This window comes from Psittacula echo (genome assembly GCF_963264785.1).
Source record: "Psittacula echo genome assembly, chromosome: 13".
In the NCBI taxonomy this organism is placed as follows: domain Eukaryota; kingdom Metazoa; phylum Chordata; class Aves; order Psittaciformes; family Psittacidae; genus Psittacula; species Psittacula echo.
The window spans coordinates 190,245-218,036 of record NC_137749.1 but is presented as its reverse complement, the minus strand read 5'-3'; the positions used below and the strand labels follow the sequence as shown (position 1 = coordinate 218,036).

General features: G+C 41.5%; 2 protein-coding genes across 6 annotated transcripts in view; both read right to left on the bottom strand.

Annotated features, from left to right (window-relative positions):
• TTC28 (tetratricopeptide repeat domain 28) overlaps positions 1-9,695 on the bottom strand; it is a gene marked incomplete at its 5' end in the record, with an annotated part of 123,785 nt that extends 114,090 nt beyond the window's left edge. The window contains 2 exons of the mRNA XM_080628552.1: positions 2,946-3,224; positions 9,603-9,695. Coding sequence (XP_080484678.1) covers positions 2,946-3,224; positions 9,603-9,695 — 372 coding nt within the window. The remainder of the gene's footprint in view (positions 1-2,945; positions 3,225-9,602) is intronic.
• A 1,714-nt stretch (positions 9,696-11,409) lies between these two features.
• On the bottom strand, positions 11,410-27,673 carry CHEK2 (checkpoint kinase 2). Of its 5 annotated transcripts, XR_013957924.1 has the most exons (15): positions 27,417-27,673; positions 26,744-26,868; positions 26,330-26,477; positions 25,483-25,573; positions 24,446-24,551; positions 22,685-22,738; positions 21,854-21,915; positions 21,283-21,382; positions 20,567-20,653; positions 19,805-19,968; positions 19,475-19,590; positions 18,024-18,109; positions 17,749-17,887; positions 12,151-12,231; positions 11,524-11,549 (listed from the first exon to the last, which is right to left on the bottom strand). XR_013957924.1 is itself a non-coding variant. In XM_080628424.1 (14 exons), the coding sequence occupies exons 1-14, from the start codon at positions 27,664-27,666 to the stop codon at positions 11,454-11,456; spliced, it is 1,566 nt and encodes a 521-aa protein (XP_080484550.1). In that variant the 5' UTR covers positions 27,667-27,673; the 3' UTR covers positions 11,410-11,453. The 5 variants fall into 5 exon arrangements, 4 of the variants coding, with proteins under 4 accessions (XP_080484550.1, XP_080484552.1, XP_080484551.1 ...); XM_080628424.1 differs by lacking the exon at positions 17,749-17,887 and having other exon boundaries at positions 11,410-11,549; XM_080628426.1 differs by lacking the exons at positions 11,524-11,549; positions 12,151-12,231 and adding an exon at positions 14,565-14,601.
• Between the last annotated feature and the right edge of the window lie 119 nt (positions 27,674-27,792).

Genomic DNA, 27,792 nt, shown 5'->3' with positions numbered 1-27,792 from the left:
TACAAACACCACTGAGTATTTTCTGATATTAGATATCCAATCCAACCTGAAATTTCTGTGTTCAAAACACATCAGACTAATCACTTTGCCCCCAAAGTACAACTTTCCTTGCTCTAGCTAAAATTAGAATTGTGTGATAAAAATACAAACACACATTTTAGAAGACGCAGATGTTGAAAATGAGGAAAATATACCACACAAACTTAAGCTGCCTCTATTCCAGGATTTTCCACCTCTGCTGTGATTTCAAAAGCATGTCTGTCAGATCAGCACAGCTCCCCAGTATTTAGAAACAGCTGAGGAGCACACCAAAGCTACTCATCATTCCTCCTTACCACCCAAAGAGAGGACTGGCACTTCACAAAGGAGTCAGGGGGGTGAGTGACCACCCTATTTATCTGTCAGGAAAACGCAAAGAGGGACAAAAAACATACCCAGCAGCCAGGACAGTGTCTAACTTCACCTCTGCCTCATCTGTCCAAAATTTGGTTTCCAGTTCAGTCAGAAAACTCATTTATATTTGTGTCCTTCAACTAAGTAAAAGAGAAACAAAAACTCCTCTGTGCTTTTCCATAAAGGAAGAAGAGTAACCCAAGAGCTCCAGCTATTGCAAGCACCGAAATGCCTCTGCTGCAGTGCTGTTTTCTGTCACTGTTCCATAGAAATGCCAAAAAATCCCCGTAAAATACAGTTCAGTCCAGAGGGATGCAGAATTCATCATTCCCTCAAGCAGATAAACAGCCATCTCATAGTGGTAAAATAGTGAACAAGTATTAGTATTCCTTTTATGCACTGACTTACATTAACCTATAGCAACTAGGACAGTTGCTATAGCTGGTATGTTGAAAGCAGAAAGAATTTCATTCTGTTAACAGCTCCAAAAATGAGTAGAGCTTAGCTAATAGGTGTGGGTTTCAAAGTTAACAGGCTTGCACTTGTTAATTGGGTGTTCAAACGAGCTTTCCAGATACCAATTGTTTTCTTTGCCCTTGCTGACATTTTACGGAAACAGAATTAACATGAATTATTTTTAAACAGGGAAGTATCACTAACAGGCTTCAGTCAGATCCAGCAACTAAAGCAACTAGTGCTCACCAAACTAGCACAAATTCAAGAGACACAATGAAGATGTAGTGGCAGCGACTGGCCTGAATTTGCAGATAGAGATGTTTTAAGCCAACAGGCACCCTCACTGTGAAACAGCCAGATTAATGACAACCAGAGCTTGGCAAAATCTTTCATTTTCTTCTAAAACCTAAGTCATTGCAGATGATTTTTGTGGAAACAACAATTCAAAGCAAAAGGGAAGTACTATGTAAAAGAGTGTCAAAATCTGAATTCCAGATGGAATGAACACACAGAGGATAAAAAAAAAAAGTAATCCCTTCAACTGTGGGTTTTCATTATCTCAATTACTGTAGTAGCATGACGGCTCCTTTTTAAGAGCCAGGACACACTCCCTGCCAAGCCATTTTTATGAGACCTCTATCATAACTGTGCACGTGAAGGCAGATAGTGCCATCAAACTCTGACCTCTGCAAATCACTTCCTGTTCAACACCTTAGTGATCCAGCCTTGACAATAAAAGATCAGATCTCACTGCAGATCAGACTTGCAATACACCTACTTATCCTAGAGGACATGACTGAGCCTCTACAGTAAAATGATGTGGGACGATCTGATGATTCACATTACATCCCATTACAATCTCTGAAAGTTAGACTAGCTGCTTCTAGCACGTATGTGATCATATATCACTTGCAAAACTCATTAGCATTAAACACAACAATTCTAAATGCTTGTATTCATACAATTTATTCCTCAACTCTGCTAAGAGCTTGGCTTCAAAGCCATGAACTGGGGGCTCCAAGACAGAAAGCAACTCACTGGTGCTCAGTGTGGGAACACCCACATTCCAGCGGTTGGGCAGTGAGAGGCAAATCCATTCCACATCTCCATCATGAAGGACGGACCAAGTTTCAAGTTCAGCTGGCAGTGGACCTGTGAGACATTCATTGGCCAATGGCCATGGAAAAGGCTAAACAGATACAATCAGCCAGCTCTGGGCGGGAACAGAAGGAAAAAGTGGTGGATGCAATACACAAGCCATCTAACAAACTGCCTCCAGACCAGCACGGACCATAAACGAAGTCTACACCATTTTACAGCACAACCTGATAACAACAGCAGTTACTATAAACAATGTTTTTCACTTCAGATCAAATAGATGCCAGAAAGACATGTTTTAACATTTCAACTTCTGTAGAAAATGTCTAAAATTCAGACTTACTGTGTTTTGGTGTTGTCGGAGGTGGGGTAGAAGCATGATTTCCCTGAATATCAATGGTAGACATACAGTACTTTTGCTGCAAAGGGCTGGCCCTGGGTGAGCCAAGGGTCAATCAGCTACTGAAGTAATCCATTACAGCCAGTGGGAAACAGCCTCAGAAGGAACAAGTAACCAACACCATTTGCTCTTTACAAAATGTTTCCTTGCAGAGTCAGATCTTACTAAGAATGCTGATACGCATTTTTTCAAATGTATATCCAAAATACACTGCACATAAACACTCTTTGAACATGACTGTGAAAGGCCTTATTGCTCCATTACTAATAAGAATCCCCATGCTACCTCAGATCTTGCAACAAAATGTTCCTGGATGCTACTGAATGCTGAGTAGGTTTGACACGAAGATATGTCCGGTCTTCACAATCCAGAAACCATGCTGGTTAAAAATAGTACCATACTCCCATACCCCCATTGGGGAAAAGTATGTTTACACAGAAAAAAGTTTAATACCCAACAGGAAATTCAAGTTAAAAAAAAAAAAAATAAAAAGCTTTAGTACAGAAATATATGCACTTGTTTACACAACTTCCTATGTATGTGAATAACAATCCCAGGCGAGTTACTCTTTCCCCAGAAGACAAATGCACTTTCTTACCTTTGGCCACTTGGGGTTTAGAAGCCGTGCTCTGATTGCATCATCTAGGGCCTTATCATACTGTTGGATTTTCATGTAGGCTGCCGAGCGATTGCTGTAGAGAATGCAGTTCTGAGGGTCAGCTCCCAGAGCCTCGTTGTACAGCACAATTGCTGTGTGGAAGTCACCATCGTGGCACGCCTGGTTGCTCTGGCGAACTTTCTCAACAAACTCAGCTTTGCTCAACATGGAACTGTCAGGACTTTTTCTTCCAAAAGATTTCGATCCAAAGAAAGAAATCTGGGTGGGGAAGGAACAGGAATTATATGTTAGTGTTAAGAAATGCTACTCAAAGAAGGAAAATAAACCCTCAGAATATTAGAAAATGTGCAGCAGCAATTAAAGCCCCGATCATCAGTGCAGAACATATCAGCAATTCAGAATCAGACTCTTAAAAAAGTAAATGTTTATCTATTGACTTTTGAGGGGTACAGAAGTAACAGAAAAGGCCCTTGCAAAACACATCATTCCCTATGAAGGATGTCTGCTAGAAGACTTACTGCCTCATCAGGCATAATGCTAGTTGTAGTGTATTTTAATATCTGCACTGCACATATTCACAAGTTTTTCCTCCTCAGCCATACTATTTGATTCTATGCCATGAAACAGAGTCGCCAGGTAAATAAGTTCATTTCATCTAAAGTTTGACATGTCAATCACACAGAAGCACACGCGTGCACAGACAGTGGAAGAATGCATAAATTCTCTTCAAACCAAAGAACTTGCACTGGTACATCTACTCACAAACCCCTATATGCAGCTACCTGCAAGCTGCAGACTGCTCATAAACAGGAAGGAAAGGCTGAGCCTTTGGAACTGGGTGCACTCACAGAAACGTGGGGGGCACGCAACTTATTTTAGCAGCAGAACAGTCATCATTGGCAGAGCCACCTTCCCAGTGCATCAACTTCAGACAATACAAAATAACACAGAAAAACAAGTTTAAACCTTCTAATTATAAAGACTATTATTCAAAGTGAGCTGCAGAAAGTCCTAGCTCCATGGATTCTGGAACACTCTTTCTCCTCACTTAACCCTACTCTCTCCCAAGGACCCTCAAAACCGCAGCAATATCTTCATACAACTCTTGAGTACCAGCCAGTTGTGAATTCTGCCGTAAAATCATATTTGATGACAGGCAACATACAAAATAGAAATATTCACTAAAGGTTTTGACTACTATAGTTCAGACTGAAGTTCTCTGTTTTCAGTCCTGCAGACCAAAAGAGGTTAAGAGTATCACATACTGTTACCTCAAGACAACAACTGCAAGGCTTAAATACATTACCAGAGCAAGATGAGGCATGTTTTTAGGTGGAAAGGGAAGCACACTGTGTACTGGCATCCTGTCTCAAGCATCAAATGGACTATAGACTTTTTTTTTCTCGTTAAGTCAAACAACAACAATAGAAAAGCAGCAAATTGGAGACTACTGATCTCTTCCTTACGACTATACCCAATTTTTTCTGACAGGTGTTTATCCAAACTGTTTCTAAACTACTTTACTGAAGGAGACTCCATGTTTTACTCAGGCAATGTCATTACGCTGCCTCATGATTTTCACCATTAAAGTATTTCCTAATATGCACCCCAGATCTCCTTTGTATCAGTAACTGTCCTGTTTCTTTTCCTGTCTACAGCAGACCAAACCAAACACTTTGTTCTTTCAAAACACTGGTGGGCCCCAAGTGCCAGGAAGAGCACAGGTAACACCCAGAGATACTGTGATTCACATGTAGGGTTGAATGCTGTAGGAAAATAAAAGAAGCCACAGGAAATGCCATTCTTCTCGCATTTTCATTCACCATCACCTCCCTTTTTCCACTGTAGTTTCAGCAGTATCTTTAATTCCAAGAACTTACGTTTCTGCCTCCTCCTGCAAACACACTGTCATTGTGTAAGATTCTTCTCTGTGGGCAAACATAAACACTACTGTGTTTGTTTTTCAACCATTAAAGTCAAAGCAGCTAATGAATTTTCACACTCTTATTTCCACACTAGCTTTGTTCCTGGAAATTACCACAGCAGTGGAAAACTTGGTTTTACACACCGAAAACCAACACGTCAGAGTACCTACAGGCAAGAAAATCCAACGAGGTTTTACAGAAATGCTTATTGTATATAAGGAGTGTGGAATATTTTAACCTGAGCAATATTCTGCTCAAAAAAAAAAAAAAAGATATATAACCTTTACCTGGGGCCTGAAAGGAATTCAAACATGTCAAAAAATTCTGAAAGCAGCTGAACATTCAGCAGCACGCAAAGCAAGGCCGGGCTAAGAGCCTGAAGAACTCTCGTACATCAGTTTTCAGAAGGATCTGAGGAAATGAACGATCATAAATTAATAAAGGTATTAGAGCACAAACACAGGGTGAATGTCAGAGCCAGTGCAAGGACTCCAGCAATACTGCATATGTCAGAGATCATCCCGACCACAATCCTTGGAAATCAGGTTAACAAACCAGCAAACAGCCCCATGAACACACACTCACCCACACACAGTGTCAAGTGCCATCCTTTTCAAAGTTGTCAGCTGTAACAGCAACAGAAGTTGCTTTAATCTATATACATTTAGAGAAACATTTTGGAATCCTGCTATGTTCTTAGCTTCAATAGCTTCCTGCTACAGTTCTTACAAACCCTAAGATTTTCATGAGCAAAATAAACTTCTGCGGTGCAAATTCAGCTTATTTCAGTTCAGGTAGGTCAGGCACGACAATTCAAATTTCTGGCACAGCTAATATGAATAATAGCTGTACGATACACTTAACTGACCACAAGGACCAAACCAGGCTATCAGAAGGAACAGAACATCTAAGATACAGGTATCTTCTCTTTTGACATCTTCCACAGTTAGGACTGAAGCAAGATTCTAAACTACATTATTTTGTTTGTGCAAGGGCACGTCTCATCAGGCACAATCTCCAGGAGCACCAGCGAGTCCGAAGAATGTACAAGTCAAACAAAGCTGCCTTTTCTGTTTATTAGGCAGCAACAAACAGAAACACAAAGCTGTTAATGATCCTCCCAGAATCATACTGTGAGTCTGTAACAAGGAGGAGAATCCATGAGGAGACATCCTCTCAGGCCAAGTAAAGTGGTTTCTGCCTCTAATATCCTGTGAAGCTTAATAATCTCATGAAAAAGAGGAAAAGAAAAAAAAAAAAAAACAAACAACCAAACCCCCCCTAAAAAAACCCAAACTATTTTAAAGAAAACTGTGATGGTAATTTCTGGAATATGTTATTATTTAATTCCTGCAGTCATGAGAACTGGGTAAGGCAGTAAAACATCACTAGGTAAAAGGAAGAGCCACAGAACAAAACTGAGTCACTCATCCACAAATAAAAAAAGAGCATTATAATGGCACCAACACACAAGAAGTACTTGTTCTAAAAGCATAAGTAAATCAAAAAGAATAAATACCTTGAACATAAACCCATCACTTCCAGAACTACTGTATTAAAAAAAAAAAAGGCAAAAAACCACAAACCACCACATTTCAGTAAAAATACTAATGGAATATATGCTCTGCAAATATTTTACTTCTTTAGATCTTCCTGGCAATTACAGGCAACAATATTTTAAATACAAACTTATCACTAGGAAGTAAACTGATTTCCTAAAGAAAAAGATGTCTTTTCTAAAGAATTTTCTAAAACTGAGAAGCCACTCTGAGCTCCCAATGCTGAGCTTGGAGAGATCTGCAATTGCAGCATCAGTTAGAGCCTCTCTAATTTGAGCTATGCTACATGTTGCTAAAAATTATAACAACAACAATGCAATTCATAGCTAAATTTAAACAATACTTTTTGGTTCATACATAATTTTCAAAAGTAAAGGTTACACAGACCAAATTATGCCCTCACACTTCTGCAAAAGACTTCAGTTCAGAAACAAAATTCTGTTTTCAAGTAAATACTCCAAAACCAGAAAAAACTCAGTTGTACAAATGTTATTTTTAAATACCATTGAGAAACAAACCTGATTACACTGCAAACACACTGCAAAATACTATTTGGATCATGTATGTAATGCAGACTTCTCCGGCCAATCTGTGCCAGGGCCTTACCACCTTCACAGGGAAGAGCTTCTGCCTAAGAGCTCATCTCAGTCTCCTCTGGCAGGTTAAAGCCATTCCCCTTGTCATGTCCCTGCAGACCCTTGTCCAAAGCCCCTCTCCAGGTTTCTTGTAGCCCCTTTAGGCACTGGAGCTGCTCTAAGGTCTCCCCAGAGTCTTCCCTCCTCCAGGCTGAATAAACTTAGAGATCAGGAACAGTCCCTCAGCACCAAGAATACAGCATGTTATTGTCAGTCATTTCAAAGGAATATATGAAAAGAGTTGAAATTCTTAAGGAACAGGAGAAACAGAGTGAAAACACAGTACAGAAAAATTGAGATGAAAAATGAGAAATTAAAGCAGAAAGGATCTCATTTTCTTACTAGGAGGTGGTCAGTATGACACTGAGCCACAGAAAAGAAATAGAAGTTGACTCCCCATGGCTGGAGGGTTGGAATTAGATGATCTTAAGGTCCTTTCCAACCCTAACTATTCTATGATACCGTTAATCTAAAGAGTCGTTTGCTCCCACTGTCATCCAACAGATCTGTAATAAATGTAAAAGGAAGATCTAGTATAAGCTAAAGGAAGCACGGAATCTTAAATTTGGTTGTTGTGAATAATAATTAAATTCTAAATCATCAGTAAGGAATCTGACCTTTTCCTCTGAACTGTCAGTTAGCCACAGGCAGACAGACTTGGTGAAAACAGACTGACAAATGAGTAACACAGCAAATGCCAGGTCTGAACAGGAAGGTCCCTTGAGGAAGACTTGTCAGGCAGCAGGTGCGTGTGTTCCCTGGATTTTAGTGTCTGCCACAAACCACTCAACTGTTGTGGGACAACTGTTGGACACAGAAAAACCTAACATGACAAGAATGAAGGGAGCACAGGTCTGGCAGCACAATGCGACAGCAGCACCCACTGACACACAGGTAGCAGGCACTGCACCCCTGCAGCCCCATCTCCAGTGACCTGCCCCACAGGAGCAGAAGAAACGGGTCACCAGGACACACAAGGGGCAACAAGAGGCTTTCAGCCTCAGTTAAGAGGGGATAACGCAGCCATGAAGAGACACAAAACAAGATTCGATCAATATCCAGCAGAAATATATACACAGACCGATGCTGTTGCAGCAGTGGCTAGCACCTCTTTAAAATTAAGATTAGGATAGTACACAGTATGAGTAATAATTACTGATGTTATGACTAATAATAACCAGTAATTTTATACACTGGTATGACCTAGGACTTCAAAAGACAGACAACCTCCCCCTCCCCAAAAAAGGGAAGAATTCCAGCCCTAGTGCTGACAGAAATCTTCCAATATTGAAGGCACACCCGCTCATCCATCCATTAAAAAACTCTCTTCAAAGGGTTTCATTAGCACCTGAAGACCTCTCACTCAACACTAGAAGAAAGCACAAGAGGAATGATATTGTCTAACATTTTGCAAGCCTCCAAGAAAAATTAAAGGCATCCACAAGTAAACAATGAACAATTCCAAGGAAAGAAGCAGAGGAAGGACAAGAAGGCATAGACATTCCAGCCATTTCAACTCTCCCTTTACTGGGGACAACCAGGGATATCCCTATGGCTGCAACATTAAACTATAGGCATAGAGACTGCCGAGAGTGGTAACATCCTTAATCTCAATCCAGATTACAGCAACAAACAGAACCGCCTTAAATGACGTTTGCTGTCAACCAAAACGCATTGACTTAAACCAGCCTCCAGACTCCAAACTGTGTTAGTAACAAAGCTCTTCCAGCCAAGTTACTGACTTTTCCAACGGCTGCCATGCCGAGCTGAAGTAGGTCCGCTTGAGAACGCGGGTCTGCGCCATCAACTGCAGCAGAGCAGTAAACCCTGCAGCACTGAAAAGCACCTGGACACGCATACCAAGGCAGTTCCGAGGTTCTAAGAAGACAAGCCCGGGTGGTTTTGCCCATCGGAAAGCCCAGAGAACAGAACCCTCACGCAGACACGCAGGGTGCTCACTGCAGCTAACTGCAGGAGGAAACTCGCACCTGGAATACCCGCACACGAGCGGCCGTTCCGCGCTGCCCGGCCCGCGCCGGCACCCGGCCCGGAGTGACGGCGCTCCCCGCCTCAACGCCGTGCTGCCCCCGCGTGCCTGCGGCTGGGCGGAGGACCCGAGCCCACGGGGACACCGTGAAGGCGGCGCGACTCCCGGCCCGTCGAAAATCCCAGGGCGAAGGGAGCCGAGCGCCCGGCCAGGCGGCTGCGGCTGCATCAGAGGCCTGGCGGCCCCGCAGGGCAACCGCCGCTTCCCCCGCACGCCTGCGGCCGGCCGGGGAGCTGCCCCTTCGCTGGGCCTGCCCCCCACCTCACCCCGCCGCCGGCGGCGGCAGGGCCTGGGCCTGCGCCCGCCCCGGGCCAGGAGAGCGGCCCGTCCGCAACTTCCCTCCGGTGCCCGCGGGCAGCGATCACGCCCGGCCCGGCAGCTCCTTCCCGCCTCTTCGGCCGGCGGGACGGGCCGAGCGGCCGCTCCCGCCGCCGCTAACAGCACACGCCGCCCGTCTAGAGTCAGCTCACCCGAGGAGGCTCCGCGTTCCTCTCCCGCCGCCGCCGAGCCCGGCCCCCCGCTACGGCCCCCGGCGGGGCGGGCGGCGGTGCCTGTTGCTCCATCAGGCTCTGGCTCCGCCTCCTTCTCTTCAGGGGGCCGCCGCCACCGCCTCACCCGCCCCCCCCACCCCTCTCGCCGGACCGATCCCGCCCCGGCTGCCCGGCCCGCGGCGCCACGTTCCGGGCCCGGCGCTGAGGAAACCGCACAGCCCCCGGCCCCGCCCTCAGGGCTGGGCCCTGGCCGGACCCCTGGCAACCCCCTCCCGGCGGCGCCAGTCCCGCTCCGGACGTCCTGCAGCCAGAGCCCGGCTTCCCGCCGGTGGCAGGCCGTTCTGCAGCGCCCGGGCCCGCCGAGGGGCCTCAGAGCGGGGCCGAGGGCGAGCCTGGCCCCGCAGGGCCGCACAAAAGGTGTGAGACGCTCGCTTCAGCGTGAGACCTCCGAAGGCCCGTCCTCAGGGGGAGCACAGCTCAGAACCGCTGTTCTGCCGTCGGGGTGGAAGAGCATCTCCCAACGACGGCAGCCGCCTTAGCAACAGCTGCTCGAGGATAAGCGGGGCTCTGACACCCGCCCCGAGCCCGGTCACGCGTGGCTTGGCTCTTACCGGCACCGAGGGGCACATCCTTTGTCGTCCCCCTGTGCTCGTACAGCCGGCATCCAAACGCTGTCGACCCATGCCCGTTGAAACCATGCAAGTTATGCTGAAAACACTCATGCTGTGAATAATAAACAATAAAGAAACAATAATTTTTTGTCTAACTGAAAATTGGATGCGATTTTACCTCAGCAGAATTTAGTAACACCTCCCAAACTTACTCTTTTGTGGAAAATGAAACTCAAGAAAGCTTTCTTAAGTAAAATGAACACACAGCATGGGCTCAAAGGTTTGACTTCAAATGAGTGACATCAAAGCTAAGGTTTCACTAGAAAGCAGGTCTTAGGACCCAGAGAAAGACTCCAAGCACAGTAGTTAAACAAAACAAAACAGCAAAACAAAAAAGCCCAAAACTCAACACCACCAGCAGGATGCAAAAAAAAAGAGAGAGGAGTAAGTTACAGTTTTCTATCTAAAGACCAAGTACAGTTAATTTGCAGGATAAGCAGCAGCTTGCAAATTACCTTCTCATCTGCAATGATGCAAGTCTTTTTAAGCTGGTAACCAAATCACAAGGTCCTGACTTTTGCCATACACCAGCTCACAAACCTGGCCCAAACACACTGAGTCCTTTGTGATGCTTTTACTAGCAGATGGCAGCTGCATATCCCTTTTCCTTGAGGTGAGCTATAGTGAGTAGCAGAACTCTTGGAGGATGTTCCAATTGATAATGCAGGTACACCAAGAAGGGATTGTTGGAAGGACAGGTGTTTTTTCACCCCTGGGTATCCAGAGTGGATTTGAACCAAAACCACATACCAGTGTGGTATTTTTTTAAATTCAGATGCCCATGGATGTTTCTCCATCTGGTTCATGTACAAGAATTGCCATTTTATCATTAACATGGATGTTAAATATCAAATGTCTCAAAGCACAAAAGATCTCTGCAACAGGCAGATATGGGAAAAGCCAACTCATGAATGTCTTACCTTAATTCCTACTTGATGTTGGTTATTTCAGGCTTTAGTCTTTCCAAATCAACTTACAGTAAGTGTCTTTAACCAAAAGATGGATGCATACACAGCAGTCACTTCAATCTTACAAAGTGATTTTTATTTAGCAATTGCATCTTCAACATTTATTCCATTATTAAGATTTTTCTTAAGTAAAAAAATCTGCTTTCTATAAAAAAGCTGTAAGTAACAAAAGTCACTTTCTCTTTTTTTCTTCACCTCATGTTCTGCAATGATGTAGAAGGAACAGCATGCTTCGAAGAGCTAGATTCTTCCTCATTTTCACGGAGACGCTTTCTTGTGGCGATAGGCTAAAAGAAAGACGCAGCAGGATGGCTACATGAAGCAAGGTGAGACAGAACCTGACTGCTTTGTGTGCTACAGAATTACAGATGTTGGATGAAGTCTCCTTTCTGTGACCAAACAGCAACATGACTAACAACTGTTTCTCTGCCAATATCTATCTAATTGGTTTTGATCCTTCTCATATAAGACACTGCCCCTCAGCTTTATTCATCACTAATTTAAAATTCTCCTAATTAGCATCCAGTAATGAAGGTCACAATAACCAGTCTCAACTTTCACTAACTTGAGAATTTTTCCTTTAATACCAAACATTCGTGACTCTAATCCATCAAAATATACATGTTAAACAATTTAATTTTCAATGTACGCATAATCTTTAAAGCCCGGAAGACTGTTTCTACGCATTTAAGCAAAGCGCCTTGCCAAAGCACAAAAGTCCATTGCTTCAATGCAGAAATCAAAGGTAATCAGCAGACTGCTACATACAGCCAAAATGCACATTTCTCAAAGTTCTCAAAATTAATTTATTTTCTTATTATTGATACTTTGAAATCTAGTTTCTCTATGCACCAAGTATTAATCTTCAAATTATCTTGTTACACATACCATCTTTGATGTTTGCAGTGGGTTCATACTGGCACATGTCTGAGCAAGTAGCTGTTGAAAGGTACTCTTCATATCTTCATCCTGTGAGAAAAAAAGCAATAACCCTTAAGTAGAATATGGAATATTTAAGACTGTGGCAGGGGGGTTATACTAGATGATCTTTAAAAGTCCCTTCCAGTCCAAACCATTCTGTGATTCTATGATTCTGATATGCTCCACGGTAGAATTTTGAGCAGGTGGTTTATGTGCAGTGCTGATAAGAAAAAATAGGTCTATTTCATTCTACAAATACACAGTTTTCCCTTAGTAACTACTTAGATAATACTAGTCAAGCTAAATTTGAACTTGCACTATCATTCAACAAAGCGTAACAGCACTGAAAGAACAGAACATATGGGCTAGGAGTTTCTGCAGGTAATTCATTAGGCAGCCTTAGCAGAAAAGGCCTCATAAGGACTTGGGGCCTGCTCTCACCAGAGTTAATTGCTCTTGAAAAACAAATATTTTCCTTACTGCCTTGCATTTTGTTCTCATAATGACTTCCCTTTCTAATAGCATATTTTCATTTCTACTAGCTCAGCTTCATCAGTATCCCAAATTTGGGTAGTTTTCATTACTGCCCCTGCAAAGCAAACCTGTGGTACACAATAAGTAGAGAAGAACCAGCTAGAACACCCATACCCTAAAATAAAAATGAAAAACCCCACCCACACAGCAAACTTTCAAACAAAATGGTATCTTAAAATTATCCATAGCTAAGTCCATAGAACATATTAAAGGTTGCAAATGGAAACATTTGGAAAGCATTTCACTGAAGTTTCCCTTTTGAAAACCCAAATTATTATCAACAAATATTGTATTACTCATAGAGGATTCATATCTCTACTCAAGTTCACTGGATACTACAGTTCATTCTCTGTGTACCCAAAGTGGTAAGCCAGAAGCTGCCATCAGTGGAAGGAAAATGTCTGGGAGAGATGCACTGAGAAAAAATTGAGCTTTTAAGTCTCAATTGTGCATAACCAGGCCTGGCTGCAGGAGCATCAAGAGGAGGGAAGGACAGCACAGGGGCAAGGGCAGCAGAGATCCTTTGTTAAGAGAAGCTAGCTTAGCAGAAAGTCAGGCATGTTTTAAGAACAAAAGCTAGCATGTAATCTCATTGTGGTTCAGTTGCCAGTGACTGGGGTGCTCTTGGTATATGCTGGGCAACCTCAGGGAGCAGGACATCAGTCCCACACGTTGGCTAGTTGACATAGTATACTCCCTGTTTTACAAAAAAATCTCATTCTCCAGTTTCAGCAATTTCTTCTGCAGGAATTTTATTAGAATGGGTTGCTATGGATTGCCTGTAAACCCTAAATCAGACTTCCAAATCTGAAATCAGGTCTTTAAGCATTTCCTAGGACTAAATGAAGCATGTTGCTCATAGTGATTTCATAGAGATCATTTCCTTTGGCTGAACTGTGGCTGTGTGTTCACCAACTGAACAACTGATCTAGAACCAAAACCCAGACTGTTTATTCTAAACAACAGACCGAAGCTAAGAGGTTGTGTAATTTGGTTCTATTATCACAGCACAGATTGGGAAACTCAAAATGAATTAACAGGAAGTCACTGATAGAGACAATTAGAAATAAGGATCTTTGAGCTCTGACGGATTTAAAATGTTTCAACTGTTTTTTGGGGGTGAAGGCAGAGGAGGGGGTTCTATTTCAAAGCCATGGAATATTGCATATCTCTTTTTTTTGGTTTAACTATGTTCTGAAGTACTACAAAAAGGCTTTGATGTGAACATCCAGTTTATTTTATATAGAATTGGGACTTGACTTTCTTTCCCAGTGTCGCCTGTTTTGACTGTTGGTACATTTGAGTTGATGGGCAAGATAAGATAAATATTTTTCCATTTATGTAACAAACACTTAGGTTTTTCTTCAGCATGCAACCAAACTGATCTTGTCCCATTCTAATCCCAGTGAAGTTTTCAGAGGAAGAAATAGGAATTAATTGTTTATATGCCTTTGAAAAATGTTTTATTAGGACCTGGTAAATACAGGTAAGATATCTCCACTGTACTTAGGTTTAAGCAGCCCACTAAGTTTTAAAGTTTTAGATTTAAGCAAAGAATGGAGTAAGCAGCACAGGTATTTAACACACTAATTTGAAAGCTCTATTGGTTTAAATAAAGCTGTAGAAATTGTTCTGTTTGGAGCACATGCTTGCTTTTAGTATCTGAAAAATTCTCTAGTGGACTCCAATTCGTTAGAGAGGGCTAACAGGCATTAGCATGGCACCTCATGCTCTGTTGTGGTTTTTCCTTATTAACTTTTAAAGACAATACTTACAGACAACACAAGAGGGAGTGGGGAGCCAGTAACTCCTTCTCACTACTCACAGTAACAGGACTCAAGCTGCTCTTTGGGTTGTAGTATTCAACGTGTATGATATCTAGAACTGAACATATTGGACATTGGCCTTCCAAGCAGGCAGTGAACATCACGTATAAACAACTAATACTCTTAGTAACAGCCCATGAAGGGAAACAGATTAAAGAATGGCATCTGAACACTAGATGACATTTGGATTTGCAGGTATGATGTTTCCTGAAACTTTTTGTCCTGTCTTCAAAATTAAACATAAGTGGTGTCCCTAAAGGGAATATATCTCAAATTCTTAGCTTGTCTAAATCACTGTCATATATTTCCCCTTTCCCATTAAGCATGCCAGCAATTCTTAAAACTCAGTGTTGTATAGTTTATCAGTAACATTTCCTGCTCAGAATTATAACCTAAATGTACGAATCTACATCTGATTAACTCACTGTAGAAGTTACACACAAAAATACAGTAGTAAAAGCCAGGAATGCCAGGAAGAATTTTCTGATGCCCAACAGTACAATCAAGACAAATTAATGGCTTCAAAACAGTCATCCAAATGCATTTTCTGTCACAGGAAGCTGCTAGTTGTCGAGCACTGAGTAATACTCCTTTGTTTCCACCCTGCTTCTTATGCTCTTTACCCAAGCATCTGAAACAGGACACTGTTCCCAGCAGGGGCATATGAATAGCATTATGCTTAGCATGGGTAAATAGAACCTGTTGTGTGGCTCAGAGGTAAGCTGGGTGACTTTCTTCAGCCTCCTCAACCGAAAATATCCAGGAAAGCTCACAGGCCACTGGTCACCTCTGGAGTGCCAAAGTTACTAAAAGACCATCTAAAAGACAACCTCTCACAAAACTAACTGGACTGCAACAGGAGGCAGAGAAATGATTGTCTCCTACTCAGATTGTTCCCAAACCAGTAAGATTTATTCATACACATCATGGTAAGAACACAACAGTACTGGACACTTGCCAGAAACAAACTGCAGGATTCGGCACTGCCTGCCTACACAAATAAGATGAGAAAGTAGGACTCTGTCATAATGCTCAAGGGAGGCAGTCCATCCTATCAGAACCACAATCAGATGTGGTCTCTAAAAAACACATCTCAATCCCTAGACGTTAAAGAGTTCTGAGGTGCCTCAGAAAGGATGCAGAAGCTGCTGGCTGTATTGAAAGAAGGTATTCAGCAGAATACTCGTGCCTTTTCTGCAGGCCTCTCTGCTGGGACTAAACATTTGAAAGGACAGACTAGCTACAGATGCAGACTAGGCTTTATTTTCTATTAAAAAATCCAGAGATCCAGGATTTTCCATTAAATCTAGAGCAGATCATGGAGGCATACAAAGGCTGTTGAAACAAGGCTAGAGTATGGCAAGGAGCAGCTTAATAACAGTTTCCTTCAACAAACGCAGAGGCCTGTCAACCTCTCTGTTGAGCTGGCACACCTTTCAGCAGAAACCAACTGGCTGGTGAGAATCAGTGACAGGAAAGTTAGCACTAAACAGAGCAACAGACTTGCAGCTTGTTGAATGGCACAGCACAGAATTAGAAAGAACTGTGTGTGCTCAACCACTAATGTATGGTGTTGACCCAGGCAGATATTTGGAAACTACCTATTCCAAGTATTCCTGAGCAGAGACCATGAAGAGCTCACTGCTGGCATTTAACCCTTAACAACTGAAGTCTGATTCTCTTAACATCAAAATCAGTTTCATCTTCCTCCCACAAAAACAGCTGTTTTGATGGAGAGGCCACAGATGACAGAACTGCAGCAGTCCTGATGCACTATTCAGCTAAAGATGATAGGCTGGAATAGGACCTAGTTTAGCTTGACAGAACTGTTCAGTACTCTACAATGCCTATAAAACTTGATCCAGAGTCAAACATCAGTGGAATAACTACAGAATAGTGACCATACAAATTGTGAAATACCTTCTTCCAGCTAGACAGGCAGACACGTTATAGAATCTGAGTCTTTCTCCCTTACCTGAATACAAGTTACTGAAGATACATCAGCCATGGGATATAGGATATCCCGTGTGTGGATATAGCCTGAGAGAATTACCTCACTTGGCAAGGACCCAAACTGCTTTTAGCCACCTTTATTATATGACAATGTAATAAAGATCACGAGACCAAGAGAATAAAAAGCTCTGCTATACAGGTTTGTACGGCTGCTGTCAAGGATCCTGACACACACAGCAATAACACACATTCTCACATGTGTTAGGCTGCATCAGGAGGTAATCAAATTGGTGAGGGCTAAGTAATGCCCTCAACCTGTGCAGAGACAGCATACGAGGTCACATGAGCTGCAATACTGTTAGTTAAGCCACAAAGACAATGGATCATCCAGCTAATAAAGAGAAAAGGCAACAGACATAAACCCAAGGATAGTGTGGCCACTGTGGAGCTCATGGCAAGGTGGAGGGCAAAGAAGTCAAAAGGGAAATCGAGCAAAGATGTTTAGGGTGGGAAAAGGCACTGAACACCATCAGGCAACGCTACAAGACCACACACAGCAACAAGAGTTGAAAAGGACCATGGAACTGAAGGACTGAGAAAGCACACCATGCTGTAAAAGCAGCAATAAGAAGGGGTAACAGCTATTGAAGGTTTGCTAGGGACAGGAGCCAAGAAAATGAATGGAGCGAAAAACAATAGGGGGTCTAGTTGTCGTTGCAAGAGGAAAAGACAAGGAGAACAGGAAAAAGAAGAAAATCTGTGTGCTGCAGAGACAGCATTTGCTTGTTGGGAGAGCAAAGAAGCAATTCTGTATGCTGCAAGAAAGAGAAGACTGCATCCCACAAAGGTTTTGACACACACCAAGGTACTGCAAAATCATCTTGCTTCCAATAGAAAGAGATGGCAGCAGTTTGTTTAAGACACTTTGTCTGCTTTAGAGCTATCCAACAGGATGATGGCAGCTACAGTATCCGGGCTAACGTCATCCTACAGGCTGGGGTCTGATGGCTTCTCTTCCTACATGTCATGACAATGCCAGTAAAATGAACAAATAATTCCTAAATGTACAGCCTTTTCTTTCTCTCTTCTCTTTCCATAAGTAGGCAGCAGGATCTCTCTGGTCTTACAGCAGCAGCAGAACTGTTCAGCCAGCTAGCAGGCAGCAGTGCATACCTATGAGAAGCACCAAATGACAATTGCTCTTCTGCTGGCTACTGTCAAAGACAACCTATGGGCTTAAACTCTGACTTACAGTAAGAGTCGTTATTCCCACGGAGCTAAAGAATTGAAGCTCGTATAGCCCACCATTGTATCCCTTTTATGGTATCCTCCACAGAAGCAGGATCAGGCAACATGTCACTGGTGGCCACAGTAGTCAGTGTTCCTGTTTCCTTGCAGAAGCAAATTATACTACATCAACAAAAACTCACAGCACTCAGGCTACTGAACTGCCTTTGTATTTACATGAAGAAGTTATCCACAGAACAACCCAGCTTTGCGGTACTTCAGTTAAGACTCAGTTCCTACCTGAAGCCAAGGATGCTCTAAGGCTTCCTCAGTTGTAAGACGCTTGCTTGGATCCACTACTAACAGCTTCTTCACAAGATCCAGAGCTAAGGTAATAAAAAGAGTTAGTTGACATATGATCAATAAATTCATTACCTGAAAATGAATTCTGCAATAGGCATACATCAAAGCTATGTGCAACAAAGTGTCTTCTAACACTTCAGAACAATGCCAAAAAATACTGGCTGGGCAGATCCCTTATTTTTAATATGCACAGGAAGGGCTGCTGGTTGCAACCATTCTTCCTCCACATGCATGTGATTCAACACTTTTCAGTACACCAAAATTACTAGCAGATATACTGAGCATGTCCACAATCCATGCTCTGAGCATGCGAAGGAAGTTCAGCACTTTCCTAACAGCTTCAGTATTACTGTGGACAAGCAAAGACAGCTTAGTTTAGTTTTCTGGTTTATGGTGTCTTGGAAAGAAGATTATCTGCCTGGGAAGATGGAAGAGACAAGACATATACACATGCTCAACACTGTCACATAATCACTGTTTTCTTAGGAAACTGCTTAATAGGCACTGTGAAAAATATGGCACTTATGTTGTATTTTATGACTCCAAATCTTCCATATAGGAATTCTGAGCAAGACTTACTTCTCCTTGTATCTGATTATTCTGTTGTACGTACCATTAGGACTATGCATGACCATAACATAATTTCCATTCTCATATATGTCTGACTTATTACTGAATAAGCTTCAAATCATTCAGAAAGGAGTTATATTTGGTAAGCTTATTAAAAAAGAATGACCACATGATTTATTAGAAACTCCTCTGCACATACAAAAGAGTATCCAAGGCAAATACAATTATTTTGTGCATATAAAATGTCCTCAAGAACAGCATGCAGACAGTAACTCCCATTTTGGTTTGCTATACAAAAACACAAATAGTTCTGCAGACTATTTAGCTTAGAGTGGCCCAACTCAATAGTTGATTCCACAAACATGGCTGATATTTTAAGCACCGCTGAAGACTAGCACCACTAAATTACTCTTAATACTTCTATCTTGGAATTCCAACTCATTTTCCTTGAATTCATGTCATTTTTAGTTCAACACCCGAAGAATCTTCGAGTAAGTTTTCAGACCAGCCTGATAAAATTCAGAGGAAAAAGCAAAAAGAGGAAAACTAGATGTAAGTGTCCACAAACTCAATACTTCTGTAGTTAATAAAGCAAAATATCACTAAGAAATCTCTTCAGTGAAAATGTGCCTGCTCTTTCCAATGCTTCAAACTTTGAACTTAAAAAAACAACCCAAAACATTTTTAAGAGACTACTTTAAAAACTAAATATATCAATATGCAACATGCCATAGAGCATAGAGAAAGGAAGTTAAAGGAAAACAAAAACTACAAGAAAAGAGCTAGATACTCTGCTACCCACAGCAAGGGAGTCATACCCAGGTGTGACACATGCTTCCACTCTTTTGAAATGAACGTGTATTCTCCACGAGTGATTTGATCTCTCAGAGACAGTTGAGTATTCTGCTCATTGAACGGTGGGTAGCCACACAAGCTATAGAAAAGGAAAGAAGTTAAATAACACAGATTTTGTCATAGCAAGTGAAACACTAAAATTACACATTTTAAAGCATCTGCTAACATAGCATTTTTTTACATGTAAATAGTTTTAAACACATTTTCACTTCCTAATAGAAATACTCAATTTGCCAAGTCTTGAGCCATATCAATGACTGCCCGATGAAGGTAGCATCTACACAGTATCTTACCATACAAAAAGAATAACTCCTAAACTCCAGCAGTCCACAGCTCGGCTGTATCCAGCAGTCCCAAGTGAATTTAGAACCTCAGGAGCAAGATACGTGGGAGTACCACATAAAGTTTTCATAAGAGAAGTTTCTCCAAGAATCTTGGATTGTCCAAAATCTGTAATCTTGCATTTAAAAATGGTAACACCACATTACATATTAGGATTGATTGTACTAGAGCATATCATACTGTCAACATACATCAGGAGGTAACATTGAGTTTCTTCCTTCCAAGTCAGTTCCAGTCCATGACTGTGAACAAAACTGACCCCAAACTTTATTAATTATTCAGTAAACAAAACAGAGAATGGGAAAGGGGGAACAGGGAGAAGTATAACAGAGGATCACACTTTACAGGTGTGGATCTCAGGTTTGGATGTAAATCAGCAACACAAATGAAGGAGCTATGGATTATTAGAAGAGATTACTTGAAAAAATAAGCAGTTCACCATGAAAAAACCCCAACCCTACCCCCCCCAAAGCTCCATTTGAAGTTATGTACTCAATTTAGTGCCATAAAAGCACATTTTTCCATTGGTCAGGTACGTGTAGGCATTGAAATAACCACAGAAGTAAAATTAAAATTATTAAAAACCCCTCAATGTCTCACAGTTTGTATGACTAATTGCATAATATTTTTTTGATATGCTTAGCTAAATATTTAGAAGATGGGGAAGGAACACTCCCAAATTTCTAAATGAACAAGAATGCAAGTTTCCTTACCTTTATCAGACATGTCTCTTCAGAGGATGAAAGCAGCACATTCTCTGGCTTTAGATCTCGGTGTATAATTCCATTGTCATGAAGATACTAGATAGATGCAGATCAAAGAAAAATAGACTATTGACATTTTTCAAGTGTAAGCTTTCCGATTTTTCATTGCTCTCTCTCTGCAGTTGCAAGATTCTAAAATTGAGTCAAAATGAAAAAGGGAAAGAATTGATCTGAAAGCATATTCAGGTTCAGACAATTAAGTCTAATGTAGAAAACAATCTTGCAGAAGTTACTAACGAAATATACTTACCATTTCATGAATTTATCTAAGGGCCCAATATTTGTGGTCTACTAAAGTAGTCTTAATCTGCTGTCTGCTGAACTGAAACATTTACTCAGGAGTGCACAGTAAAGCATCTGATCACTACATTTTTTGAAGGCTACTATACAGATGGCTCTTTGCCCACACGCTACTAGAAATCACACATGGTAATCTTGCCATCAGTGAGCACAGCCTGGATTATTATTTCAGTCCTGTTATTAATAAGTAAGACCGTTTCAATGTTCTTTGGCTGCACTGAGGTAAAGAATCTCCTTAAACCAACCTGTCAAGAGCGTTGTGCTGATCGCTTGCACAGGTTTCAGAAGTGACAAATGACAGAAAAATTCATCTGACAATTATATGCATAACCATATTTCTCTTGGTAGAGTTTAGAACTATGTACCTTTACAGCCAGCAGCATTTGATAAAAATACAACTTGCAGGTAGCTTCTTTCATCTTGACTGGCCTTGACAGTCTGTCATACAACTCTCCTCCTTCCATCCTAAAACAAATGCAGGGAACAAGTCAATATATTAAGTCCAAAAAATTCATCTCATTGGACAAGACTGAGATCAAAACATTTGGCTACTTTAGCTACAGAGGAAGCATACACTTCTGAAAAGGAGTAAGCAACATCCTAAACACAGCACATGCACTACTGAATTAGGCCTGATCTCCCAAGTCTTCACTGGGAATTGTTACAAGGGGTTTGCTCAGCCTCTTCCTACAAGCTCAAAATCAAAAAAACTAGCAGCAATCCACAAGAGCAGCGAAGTGGGCACCTACTCAGGCACTAAGTGCCTGCCAGCAGAGCAGGATCACTCCCCAGTCACTCGAGTTCCTGATTGTATAGAGGTTTTGGAAGACAGAAATAAAAACCAAACCAAACTTCCAGAGTTCAGAATGATTTCTCTTCTGCGTGGCTATGAAAAATACCAGGTTTTATGCATTTACTTCCAAACAAGTTACTTACAGTTCCAACACAATGTAGTAATCCTCTGCTTCAAAGAAGTTTTTGATCTTGATTAAGCAAGGCTAATAAAAAAGGGAACACAAATGGACACACACAAAAAAGTAGAATCATTTGTAAAAACTAACATTATCAAGAGTTTATCATCCTAAAGCTCCTATTTCAGTCTGATTTCAACTAGGTCAGTTAAACTAACACTTAATACAATTGAGTTGTGCCAGAGGCTTTGGCAAACACTTAGTATTCAAGTCTGTTGTCTTCCCCCCATACCTCCACACACAAAACCATCCAGCTCTTGCAGTGACTACAGCTCAAAAATAGCATTTTTTTCCAGTTGTGAGTCACCATATCCTCAGTATTTTTTTTATATGCGATAGCACATTGGAAGCAAGGGAAAGTTCATTAAGCTATGGAAACTTTCTACCTAACAAAAGTAAAATAAATGCTTTTTGCAGGGCAGGGGAGGAGCAGAAGGAAGAGAGGATACAAGTTCAAAAAACTCACAGTGGAATCTAGTCTTTCTATGTAGTTATCTGGCAGTATTTCCAAAAACAGGCATTAAGGACAGATTTCTACAACAGTGGTTCAGTTTGAAACTGTGAAATTTCTTCTCAAATTTACATTTTAGTTATTCAAAGTTTAAAACCCTCAAATCTGCAGCTACTTAAAGAAAACACATTCATAAATAAGACTTATTTATAAGACAAGTTATATGCATCCTTTCAAACATTTTCTAGACAGATAAAATTGATCTTTAGTTACTACACTAAGGTCAGTGAACTACAGAAGCAGAGTAGGCAGCAAAAAGGAGTAAAAATGTACAGTAACACTCACATGATCAATTTTCTTCAAAATTTCAATTTCTGTATTGATATTAAAAGCTGGATTCTATTAAAAGAATCAAATATCATACAGGTAAGAGTGCTGTTCTGGAACAAGACACATCAGAAATAAGAGAAAAAAAGAGAAAAAACATTGTTTCATGTCCCTTGCTTCTTTAAGTGACCATAACATACAGTCTTTTTCCATAAACTCATCAGGTGTCTTCAGTGAATAAAATGAACAGTCTGCTTTTACTGTCTGTAGCAAGATATTGGTCCAGACATATTGTTTCACTGCAGGTTAGAAATCTTCACCCAATTTCCAAACTACACCAAAAATATCTTGGTGAGTATGTACCAGTATTGTCCTCTAAACACCTTTCCTCCCTCCAAGATGCTTTCCATATGGGCTAACCTTGACATTAAATGCTACTTTCTCCGAGCCCTCACTGCAAGATAACATAAACAGATTCTTTTGGCTGTGGCTTAAGCTCAACTCACTAAATCAGCCCAGCATTTATTTTTTTTCTCTTCCACTCCAAATCGTCTTTGACCACACACAATCAAATCCACATACAACATTCCAGTGCAGTCTCATCTGGTTTGTACAATAGCATTTCTTAATCTTTATTACAAATGTTTCAAAGTTGCATTTTGCAATTTGCAATCATATTGATGTCACATATTCATCTGCAAATAATTGCACCTTCTCCTCTGAACTAGGGAAAGTGTAGGCTATAGCAGAACCTGTCACTGATTTTCAAGTAACAACCTTGCACTATTAAATATTATCTAACCTGTATTTCTCCAGCATACAAAAGTATCAGTACTGGAATCGAATCTTCCTGCCTGTCAGCAGAGACTTCGGGTCAGTGCCAAAGAGTTGAATTTGTGTTTTCCCGTTTTCTGTACCATGATGTGTAAATGAAATAGGATGGAAGACTAATCTCAAGACAAATTCTCAAACCTGCCACTAGTGACTAATTCTGTTCCACTGAAGCCTCCTGGCACCCCTTCCTCAGCTGCCTCTCTTTCCACCTCAGAATTTTTGTCTTCACAAACATATTTCCCAATGCAAGTAGTAGTTTCCTACTTGTCAGTTTGAACAGACTCTGTATATTGTATCTGTGCTCTGAAGGCCATTTTCTCATCAAAGAAATTGATAAGGTTAAATCAACTTGAATTAACTTTAGTAAATCCACAGCAGCACAAGTTGCCCAACTCCTCCTTCCATGCACTTTTGCCTCTAACTGTATTTTTCTTCAAAGTTTATCCTATACACTTACATAAAATTTCAGTAATAGATACGAAGTTGCTTGGATCTCTCTCTCTCACGCTGCAGTAAAGCCACTTGGCATGTTTTTCTCCTACAAGTTCAGGCTTCTGCTACAAGACACATGGAAAGCCCTTCCCAAAAGGCTTTTTTTAAGAAGTGTGATGATGGAGAATACAGCAAAATTAGCAGTTTGTAGATTTTTGGTCAGACTTTGCTGGTTATGATATACCTACCTCATGCCTTGTAGGAGATAAACCCCATGGTATTCCCCACCACCCTTTGTATATACCACATGAACAAACAGTTCCAAATTATGAACATGATGAAACGTGGTCAAGGACTAAAAGCAAGCACTTTCTAGAGAATTCTACCTTGAAATTACATCCAGAAAGAAACTGGTCTTTAGTTTAAGAGAGCTGGGGAGGCAGCAAGGTTGCCAGACATACCAGGAGCACTGCAAGACAGCCAACAGACAGAAAACCAAACAAAAACACTTACTGCCTCAATCCCACTCGCAAGAAACTTCCGTTTATTGATGATCTTCACCGCGACTTTGTTACAAGTGCTCTTCTCAAACGCCAGTTTGACTTCTCCACAGGCGCCACTAACAAAAGCACAGCTAAGTTAATGCTTGCAAGTAGTTTACAGGAATGTGAATAACCAGTACAGACAAATGGAATGAAAGCATTGGATTACACACAACTGGAGGCTGCTGCTCTCTAACTTTCTGAAAATGGCATGTTGTCAAAACTTTCTCGAAACGCGTTCAATAGTTTGGAAGCCTGTTTAAACAGCAAGTGATGTCAAAGGCCACCCACTCAAAAATGCATCAGTAGATCTGTAGAGCAACTACTCTGTTTGTACAAAGGGTACCAGTGAATATCAAGGACAGGCTTTGTCAGCATTCCCATCATACAAATGCATTTAAGAGAAGAGAACCTCATGAAGAGTTCTCTTAGCACCTAACTGCACAAATCTGAATGGGTATGACAATACTTATTCTAAGTAGCAATTATATTACAGAAAGAAATCCTTGTATTTTGCACTCAGATTTGTTTCCACTTAACCATTCTCCAAATTCTTGACTGACCATCTTTTTTGAAAAGATAAAAGAACAGCCTCCACTCAAGACCTTTCCCCTCTTTCCTGAGAACACTTCTTCCCCATTTTGTCTGAAGGCCTCAACAGTGTGTACTCTAACATAAAGCTCTTCCTTTTACTTCCAGTAACTAAATCAATCTACAAGGTAAAGGTAAAACTTGTTAAGAATCTACAGACTTTATTCTCTTGAAGAGAAAAAAAATCACTAACAGTTTCATAGTTAATGGGAGGTTACAAAACCCAAGCCAATGATGGGAATAAAGCTAAAAACCCTGCTCTAGCTGTTAAAGAACAGGTTCATTCAGGTGGTAGCATTCTGGTTTTTTTTTTTTTTTTTTGCAGCAGCAGCTCAATGAACACTGGTAATTCCAACCCAAGGTGCTAAACCCAGTAACAAAATGAATACTTAATACTGCAGAAAGCAGGAAACTTACCTTCCCAAAGTCTTGGACATGATATATTTCTCCTTGAATTCTCGAGGAAACACCAACTGATCATCCACCATAGGATCAGAAAATACAAACACTAGGAAGACAAGTGGAAATCGTGTTCCTGTTATTAACTTTAAAACTTTATATAACAAGCAACTATGATTCCTGAGCTTTTATACTCAACAACATAACTAAGAAAGTGCTACCTGCTAGAACAAAAACATACATATATTTTAAAAGCTAATTGCTGCTCTGGATGACATCAGCTGTGAGTTAGCAAGGTGGTTTCAGCAGTGAACATTTTTGGTATCACCTTCACAACAGTGCTTAAGAAACACTACATTTAAGGACAAAATAGGCAAGAACTTTGTCACTTCTCTTTACTACCTGCTGTGACATCAATCAGGAAGGTGGCATCTTGATGCAAACGCAAAGATAAAGAAACAAAGCCCCAACCCTGCTCATTTTTGTGAGGGTGTTTTAATTATTACACAGCACCTGGTAAGCACCTGGAGTGTTTTCACCTTCCCTTGAACAGCCCATCCCGTTTCTCCATGACATACAGAGCTACTGATGCACAGAAGTGTTTCAAAGACAGGAAAACAACTATGAAAGTTTATACTGTGGTGCAGTGGTCCCTGATGCAGCTTCTTTAAAATTTTCTTCTTCCATGGACATGGGTATGGGTAATTTTTATGTGAGGACTAAAACAGCAACTGATGCAACCCTAATGGCTGTATTTTAACAGCACTCATGAAGCAGCTCAGCTGGCAAGAAACATATTCAAAACACTGCAGAAATGACCATGTGTCAGCACATGAAGAAACTACTTAGTTATAGGACATTTTACCCTTATTAGTCTGTACAGACAGTGCAATTTCAGAGTTGTGAGTCAGTGGAAGCCTCTTCCCTTTTCCAATGAGCTCTCTGTTAAGAAAGGTTCCATTTGCACTGTGGTCTTCAATGTAGGCAACATATGAATTTCTTGGACCCATTTCCTCAAAGAGAAAAAAAAAAGGAAAGATAACTGGGGAACAATGACTTTTACTGTGAAGGCATGAAAGACTATAGAAAATTACTATTGTTGGCTCAGGAAATCACACTACTGAGGTTACTCCATAATGGAGCATTGCCAAAGGTCTTGTTAAAGGAGTCAACACTGCATACACTTGAACTTTGATTTCTTTAGGATCTGCCCCCACCAAAGACAATCTTTCCAATTATGCCAGGATAGAGAGGCACAGTTGACCTTTTTAGCACCTACCCTGAAAATTCGGAAGTGCTTTTTGCTATAGTTCTGGTAGAAGCCAGTCTCAGACAGTCCTAGCTTAGAAAAACTATAGTCACAGCTTTTGTCTCTTCCAAACCAGTATTCATCATTCACACAGTCTGTAGAGGAGGGAGAAGTAAAGCAGAGAGAAAACAAAATTGCAGGAAGTTATTAACTGTGGCAGTACAGAATGATGCCACAATATAGTGAGCAGGGTAACAAAGGCAAGATCCTTTCCATACAATCAAGGGTATTTGTCTTAATTCAGACAAAGCACCTTGTACTATCAACACCTTGCACTGATTATATTTTAATTTTTTAATATTTTACTGATTTTACACTCTTTATTCAGAGCAGAGCTTCCAGTTCACCTCAGCAATACCGACTCCCATGACACATCAACACAACAAACTATGAAATGGAAAAATGAAGCCAGTAGCAAAGAACATGAATGCCCCAGAACTCCTTTAAGCCCATGGAAGCCACGTATCTGGTACTCGGCATAGACTGTAGTACAGAATACAGCATCACTACATTAGCTGTAAGCTCGTACTTAACTTCGCTTGTACTTCATTTGCAAACGAAGCCTCTGCTCTGTATCAAACCGCCTAAAGCTTTTCTGAGGTGCCACAAATGAGCCCAGAGGCTTGTAACAGAACCAACATACCCCAGTTGCTGAAACCTTTCCCGAGCGCAAAGAGCCGACCCCACGGCTGAGGAATAAGCTCTTCAGATTCCTGGTCCTCAGGGATGGACGGAAGCTCCTGGGTAGGAACAGTGTCCAAAGAACTGAGCGTCCCCGAGCTGGAGGAAGACTGGCTGGTGCCCTGGGACGCCCCGGAGGAGGAGCTGGCACCGCCCTGGGACTGCGGGGCGCCCTGCGGCGGCTGCGCTTCGCTCCCGCTCTCTCGAGACATGTCGGCTTCAAAGAGCACGTGTAACAACCGTCACTGCGGCAGAGGAACACCGGCGGCAGAGACAGCGCGGCACCGCAGCAGAGGCCGCACCCGCAACGCCCCCTACCGCCCCGCCAGAGCACTGCC

Bases quoted from the DNA above. Each gene is read 5' to 3' on its own strand.
- CHEK2 (XM_080628424.1), bottom strand. From the start codon at position 27,666: ATGTCTCGAGAGAGCGGGAGCGAAGCGCAGCCGCCGCAGGGCGCCCCG. The intron at 26,869-27,416 runs GTATGTTGGTTC...CCTCCTCTACAG, and splicing joins GAAAGGTTTCAGCAACTGGG to ACTGTGTGAATGATGAATAC. The intron at 19,591-19,804 runs GTAAGATACTGT...CCTTTTCTATAG, and splicing joins GGAGTTATTCTTTTTGTATG to CTTGTGTGGCTACCCACCGT.